This window comes from Zingiber officinale, chromosome 2B (assembly GCF_018446385.1).
Source record: "Zingiber officinale cultivar Zhangliang chromosome 2B, Zo_v1.1, whole genome shotgun sequence".
Lineage (NCBI taxonomy): Eukaryota > Viridiplantae > Streptophyta > Magnoliopsida > Zingiberales > Zingiberaceae > Zingiber > Zingiber officinale.
In genome coordinates, this window is record NC_055989.1 from 89718073 (window position 1) to 89726222 (window position 8150).

At 37.8% G+C, this 8150-nt stretch overlaps 1 protein-coding gene across 1 annotated transcript; it reads right to left on the reverse strand.

Annotated features, from left to right (window-relative positions):
* Positions 1 to 5148: 5148 nt before the first annotated feature.
* LOC122046289 (transcription termination factor MTERF4, chloroplastic-like) lies at positions 5149 to 7005 on the reverse strand. The gene has a single exon (XM_042606897.1). The coding sequence runs from the start codon at positions 6908 to 6910 to the stop codon at positions 5339 to 5341; it is 1572 nt and encodes a 523-aa protein (XP_042462831.1). The 5' UTR covers positions 6911 to 7005; the 3' UTR covers positions 5149 to 5338.
* Between the last annotated feature and the right edge of the window lie 1145 nt (positions 7006 to 8150).

Genomic DNA, 8150 nt, shown 5'->3' on the forward strand with positions numbered 1-8150 from the left:
TATTCCTTTTTAAAGTTTTGTCCTCAAAAAGATTAAATAATTTAATAATTTTATCCATTGAAAAAAATTATTATCATGAATATGGAAATTTAATTAATTATTTTGCATCTTAAAAAATTAGAAAATTAACATTATATAAAAATATTTTTTTTTAAAAAAAATATTTTTTAATTTATTTTTTTAAAAAATAAAACCACCGTCGTCAGGTCCAAGTTCGAATGAAAAATGTTAAGATTTTAAAAAAAAAACAGTATCATAACCTTCGCGATTATAAAGCAGGTGTTGAAGCAATTGATAATATCATTAAATCCTCGGCAATTTCCTAAAGGGCGTACCCAAAGTTTAGGATTGCCTAAAAGACACCCTTAGATTTGAGAATACCCCAAAGGCGCATCTCTTTTACGTTTTACCCCTATGTCATCTCTCTTTTGCATGCAACTTTCCTCTCCTCTTTTTTCTAATTAAACTGTTTTTCTCTCTATTTTGGATGCATACATGCAACAACACTGTGATGCTGATTTTTAAAAATCAACACCACAACTTAATTACACCAGTGTTGCAATGGGTTGATTTCTAAAAATTAGCACCACGCTAATGTTGGTTGTTTCTATATACCAGCTCTGTGATGCTGGTTTCTAAATCCAAGTACCATGGTGGTGCTAGTTTTTAGAAACCAACACCACAACTTGAACATCAACATCGTTGTGATGTTAATTTTTAAAAAATAGTAAAGAAGGGAATATTTGGATTTCAGGGCACTATAGAAATTCACAAGAGTTAGAACGAGTTCAATCAGAGTTCTTTATATCCATCAATAGAGAATCCAAACTCATTGATAGACCTAGGGAATTTAAATTTTTGAAAAGTTAATATGTAATGGTAGAGGATAGTATAGTGAATGTATTTATAATGTTCATGCCTAGTTCTGACATTCATACAATAAGCTATGTTTATGTGTCAATTGCAAAGTCATAAACTTTGAAAATCTTCTGATCATTATCGTAAATGACTTCAAGCTAATATCTCTACACATATATACTCTTAGAGCATTTCAGAAACCTATAATACTTGGAATAGGTCCGATCAAAGCTCTCTAGGTTTATTTTTGGTCAAAATTCATTGATTGACTTAGGGGATTTAGATTTTTGAAAAATCAACATGTAATTGAAGAGAGTAGTACAGTGAAGAAATTTTTGATATTCATGCTTGGTTCTGACATATTTACAATAAGTTATGTGTATATATGTGTGAAATGTTTGCTTTCAGAAGCCATAACTTTTGAAACAAGGCACTTTTGGGTTTGAATTGAAGATTGTTTAGATATCTATATTTTTAACTTGGTGAAACCTATAACAACCCAATTTCAAGTCCAAAAAACATCATTCAAAGCCTTTTCGAGTCCATAAAGATATTTTGGCCAAAATCCATTGATGGATCTAAAGAGATCTAATTTAACCTATTCTAAGTGTTATAGATTTCTAAGTGCCCTAGAATATATATGTGCCCAGAGATATCAGCTTGAAGTTATTAACAACAGTAATCAAAAGGTTTTCAAAGTTTATGATTTTAAGTAATTGACACATATACATAACCTATCGTAGGGACGTCAGAACTAGGCATAGACACCATAATACCTTCACTGACTATCCTCTTCCATTACATGTCAACTTTTCAAAAATCCAAATCCCCTAGATCCATCAATGAGTTTCTATCAAAATTCATTGATAGACCTAGAGAGCTCCGATTAGACCCATTCCAAGTGCTACAAGTTTCTGAAGTGTTCCAAAGTCAATATGTGTTAAGAGATATCAACTTGAAATCACTAACAACAATAATTAGAAGGTTTTCAAAATTTATAACTTTAAGACAATTGACACATATACATAACCTATCATAGGAATATCAGAACTAGGCATGGACACCATAAATACCTACTATCCTCTTCCATTACATGTCAACTTTTTAAAAATCTAAATCCCCTAGGCCCATCAAAATTTTTTGATTAAAACTCATTAATGGACGAACTCTGATTGGAGAAATTCCAACTCTTATGAATTTCTACAGTGCTTCGGAGTCCAAATATGATATTTTTACTGTTTAAAAAAATATCATAACTTAACACGCCAACATTGTTGTTGTATTGATTTTTAGAAATCAGCATCACCGTGGTGTTGGTTTTTAGAAACGAACATTGTCGTGGTGTTAATTTTTAGAAATCAACACCGCCATGGTGTTGGTTTCTAAAAACCAGCACCATTGTTGTTATCGTTTTTAGAAATTGGCACCACAGCGATGTTGGTATAATTAAACTATGGTGCTGATTTTTAAAAATCAACACCACAATGGTTGTTGCATGCATAGGAGATAGAAAATTTTATTTTAATTTAATTTAAGAGGAAAGAGAAGAGAAAAAATTATTGGAACAAAAGATGATATAGTTTACCCCAAGAGGTCAAGTATCGTCAGCCCCACGATAAGATATAAACAAGCAAATAACGGGAGATATTTTATATGAGAAAAGTTAGATACCCAGCTAGAAATTCGCTGAGAATTAAATGAGGAAATTACTGCACGCAAAAGAGAGAGGTGAAAGAAAAGAGAAGAAAAAAATTAGTTTTGTTAGAGAGATAAAACGGTAATGAGATGGACCTTTTTAAGCATTCTCAAATCTCAAGGACCTTTTGGACAATCCTAAACTTTAGGTGTGCCCTTTGAAAAATCGTCGTTAAATCCCTGAAAAAGGTCGACAGAACGTGTTGCTCGGTAATTTGATTCTCCATGAAGTTAGCAGCAAATGATTCCCCCTTGTTAATTTATAGAGATCGACTTAAGTAGTAATCAAATAAACATATAACAGCCCCAGAGGCAATATGGTACAGCGGTAGAATACTTCTTAATTTTCCAAACATCTATAGATCGAATTCCAATTTCGACTAATTAACAAATGAATTTTCCTCAATTTCCAAAGTGCTGAAAAAGAGGCTATTACCATGTTGACGGAGAATAGATGATTCTCCATTATATTCACCTTCACATTGAACACAGTGATCACCCTGCACTCTGCCACTGAGTCGTCTACACTGCTTGTGAAGACCATCTCAGGATCTATTACATTCTGCAACCACACTCTTGGCCGCATCATCCTTGCTCTCCTTGTAAACCTTGAGATAGCCAACCCGATAAACAGTCAACACCAGAGTCACCATCTCACACTCATCCCTTCTTCTATGGAGGACGTAGGCAAGATCCCATGCAACAGAGTAGTCGCCATGCTGTCAGTTGTGTAGGAGTACCTGCAAGAGGAGGCTGATAGAAGGCCATGCTTCCAAAGGGCATAATGGTGGTGCCAAGCAAGGCACCAGTGAAGATGTGGCAGAGGCAGTGGCCGCAGTGGAATGGAAGGAGGAACCTTCATTGGCTAATGATGCGAGAGCTGCATTTGCAACTGCATTTGCAACTAAAGAATCAGCTCTTTTTAAACTTCCTAAAGTACTTCCAAGGCACACAGCCCATTGAAACTAACACAAATTATCATATTTAAACTATGTTGTCGTCCACAGCATCCACCCTGACTCTGAATTTCTACATTTGACCAAAGGGACAGCGGGCCTTTCCATTGTGTTAGCAAGGGTAGCTACACTAGGGGTGCAAAATAAGTAAAGCCGCTTGTGAGCCGCTCGCGAGCAGTTCGATCAAAACTTGACTCGAGATCAAAGTTGACCGAGCTTAAGCCGAGTTCGAGCCGGCTTGATTAGAAATCGAGCTGAGCTCGAGCTGACTTGATTAGAAATTGAGCCGAGCTTGAACTTAATTATTACTAGCTCGGTGACTCATCGAGCCAAATGAGTCGATAATAATATACATGAGCCGAGCTCGAACTAGCTTGATTAGAAATTGAATCGAGCTTGAACCTAATTATTACTGGCTCGATGGCTCATCGAGCCAAACGAGTCAGTAATAATATACACTTTTATAATATATAAAATATAATATATTAATTTATTTATTAAAAATAAAAAAATAAAAAAAAATTGAGATTGAGCTCAAGTTTGAACCCATAATTAAATTCGAGCTTGAGCTCAACTCTGAAGGCTCGAACGAGCTCGAGTCGAGCCAATATAAATCGAGTTGAGCTGAGCTCGAGACTAGGCTGGCTCGAGCTTGACTTGACTTATTTACAGCCCTAAGCTACACTAGTATAAATGTATTTCTCAAATATGGTGTACAATAAAATGAGATATACAAGATGTATTTACTTCTAACAAAACTGGAAATTATCTACGATTAATTTCATTTGTCTTAAATGTCAGTTGAAGTTCTTCGGCACATGATATACCGCTTTTGTATATGTCAACATGAGTCATTCAAATAATAATCAAATATTGTTAACTATCAATCAAATTTAGAATGAATTGCGATACACAATAAAGCATCTCTTGATATCTTTTTATGGAGCTTATATTTATTTGCAACCATCAAGTTTTACCGACAACAATCACATTTGTAAGCATTAATACTGCATTGATACTGATTAGGTAATGAGCCCGCACGTATATATCAATTTAGTAAACAGTATTGTCTCATTTGGCTGGCATAAGCTTCCACTACAACATGATCAGAGTCAACTGTGCAACATATAAGTTCAAAGTAAAAAAGCATGCTCACAAAAAATTAGTTGAAGGAAAGGATTCACAGGGAAACAAGGTCAAATCATATTTAACAACATATATGAGGGAAAAAGGATAAATTGCAAGGGAAAAATCAGTGAGTGGTGTTAAACTTGTGAGTTATGCTCTATATTGTGTTAGAAATGACTGCTAGTTACCCAAAAACTTAAGCTGCTAAGAAAGAGTCCCATTTACATATTATCCTCTAACAAGTTAACATTGTGTTAGCGCCATATGACTCAGTAAAGTTATTCCCATGAGAACACTGGCATGTTGTATCTTAATTCTCGTTTTGTAATTGGTCATCACTGTCGACAAGTACAACTCTAGAAAGCTTATGAGAAGAACAAACAGCAAAGCACTTAATACTTCTTCATTGTTCAAATGCACTTGTTGAACATGGCACATTACAGTGCTTAGTGAATGTACCATTTTTAATCTCATATAAATCAGATTTGCAATCAAGTACTGGAGTTAGATAGATCAGAATTAGTACCTCTTGCAAATCATACTTCATATCATTCAATTATTTGAAAACTGAAACAAGACTCATTCAGTATTGCATCAAAAGGATTCGAGACAGTTTACAAGTAATCTTGTTCAAACGTGCTCCTTTGTAATGCTTTGATGAAGCCAATGACACCAGAGAGAATATTGGTGCTTGATAGAAGTCACAGATATTCATCATCAGTCTCTTCATACTCACTATCTTCTACATATTCAAAGGAAGATTCCTCTTCTTCCTCACCATCTTCTTCATCAACAGGTTCATATTCTACCCTTGGCTTTAACATTGATTCTGTACTCATTTCATCGATCCCGATAGAATCATACTTCATTCGTTCTTCAAACTTCTCATCAGTACAGTTAAGTAACCATGCCAAAGAACACTTAATTCCTCTCTCGGAGATAATTTCATGTCTGGGTCTCACTGTGGACTCAAGACCATAGGTAAAGAAGGCAGGAAATTGAACCAATTCTTCCAAATCCCTGTTCATCTCAGATTGGAAATAGTCAAAGCTCATTTTCATGATGTCGAGATTAAGAGCAAGTAATTGTGGGCAGCTAAGGACCATTTTGCTTACTTGCTTTAGCAAAATGCCACAACATTTGAGAAAATCTATATGCTTCAGTATGGTAGAACGGCTTAAACTAACAGATTGAGGCATCTTCTCAATGATTCTTCCAAAATCTTCACGATCAACCAAAACATGTGATTCAAACAAGCTCTGTAGCGAAGTAAGCTTAGCCTTCAGCTCAATGCCAATAATGTCAGGATACTGCGCTATGATGGAAGCTAGCGCCTCGTTCCTAACACCAAACTCTAGCAAAGCTGTCACATTTGGTTTCACCTGGTCCTCCAAGCCAAAGCCAAGAATATGAGGCCTTTTCTCTATCAGCCTCGCCACTGCAAGTCTTGGTAGCCCTAGGGACTCGAGGAACTCAACAAAAGGCTTGATCACCCTTCCCACCCGCATCCCTAGTATCTCTGGGTATCGCGTAAGGATAGCACCAATCTCTCTCCTTGAAACGCCAATTCCAACGACATACGCCACTGATGTGCTCATTGTTCCCTCCAGTTTGAACCCGAGCACCTCAGGGTACCTCTCAAGAACCCGGGGAATGTCAACAGGCCGTATGTCCATGCCCTGCAAGTACTTGACGACAGGCATGAGGTCCACCACAACGCTGGAGTGTAGAACCTGCGGGTACCGCCGCAGGAACTCAGTAAAGGTGGCCTTGCGGACGCCGAGCTTGCCGAGGTAGTCAAGCACCGGCACCATGTTCTTCTTGACGCTGCATCCAAGGACGAGGGGGTAGTTGTTGATATCCTCGACAGTCAGACCTAGGGAGTGGAGGAAGTCGACACGCTCGCGCATGACGTCGACCGTGACAGGGAGCTCGAGGCCGTCGAGCTCGTCAGGAGCGATGCGAAGGGAGCGCAGGAAGTCATAGACGCGGGCGCGGTTGGCGGCGCGATCGACCTCCATCTGCTGGAGGCTGGGGCGGGCGTAAAGGGAGGAAGGGCGTGGTGGGGCGGGGCGTGCCGAGGAGCGACGAGAGGGAACGGAGGAGGGAGCCAAGGGGGCGGCGGAGGTGGCGTGCGTTCGGCAACAGGTCTTCTTGGGGTCAAAGATGGGGATTTTGAAGATGGGGCTTTGGTGGGCGAGGCATAGTACGGAGGACCTAGGGTGGGGAAAGAGCAAACAGCCACCGGGGCGGCCGAGGACGGGAAGCCTCATGGTAGGTATTGCGGCGGATGGCAGCGGCCGGAAGATGTTCGACTCGGGTGAACTGGAGGAAGAAGGGATTGCAAATTTGCAGGAGAGGATACAAACGGATAAAGCTTTAGGGGGCGTTTGGTTCTTTCCTAGGAATAGGAATCGGAATGGGAATCATTGTATTGTGGAATGAGAATGGGTATGAGCATGAATATCACTCTTAAAAGCAATGTTTGGTTAGTTGCATATCTTCTATCGGAATAAGTCAAAATTTCCTTTTTTACCCTTAAAGGAAAATAAAAGAAAAAATTAGATGTGAGAGAAAGATGAATGTGAGAGAAAAATATGATGAAAAAGAATGATGAGAGAGAAAGTATGATGAGAGAGAGAAAATATGATGAGAGAGAAAATATGATGAGAAAGAAAGTGTGATGAGAAAGAATGAAGAGAGAGAAAGTGTAATGAGAGAAAATAAGAAAAGAAAGTGTGATTGGAGAGAGCATGATGAGAGAGAAAATATGATGTGAGAGAAAGTTTAATGGGAGAGGATGAAGAGAGAGAAAATATAATGAGAAAAAATAAGGAGAGAGAGTGTGATGAGAGAGATTGAGGAGAGAGAAAGTATGGTGAGAGAGAAAGTATGGTAAGAGAGAAAGTATAGTGAGAGAGAAAGTGTGATGAGAAAAAAAGAGAACAGTGAGTATGATGGGAGAGATTGAGGAGAGAGAAAGTATGATAAGAGAGAGTGTGTTGAGGAAAAAAAGAGGGAGTGTGACAAGAGATATTGAGGAGAGAAAGTGTGATGAGAAAAAAGAGTGTGATGGGAGAGATTGAGGAGAGAGAAAGTATGATGAGAGAGAAAGTGTAATGAGAAAAAAAAAAGGAAGAGAGTGCGATGGAAGAGATTGAGAAGAGAGAAAGTATGATGAGAGAGAAAGTGTAATGAGAAAAAAAAAAAGAAAGAGAGTGTGATAGAAGAGAGAAAGTGTGTGATAAAATGATGAGAGAGAAAATATGATGAGAGAGAAGTGATATGAAAGAAAAAATAAATAAATATATTTTGATATTTGATATTAATGGAGAAAATTTTAGTTTTAAGTCAAGGGTATTTTTGGAATAAGGGAATATTTTGATTGATGAAAATAAGGTAATGGCTCATTGAAGGGGAGGTACATGGGAATGAGTTATTACCCAATTTCAAGGATTCATTCCCTTATTTGTATTCCTATTCCTATAATCCAAACATTAACAATGGTAATCA

Excerpts from the sequence above, each read along its gene's own strand:
- LOC122046289 (XM_042606897.1), bottom strand. The coding sequence starts at position 6,910 with ATGAGGCTTCCCGTCCTCGGCCGCCCCGGTGGCTGTTTGCTCTTTCCC.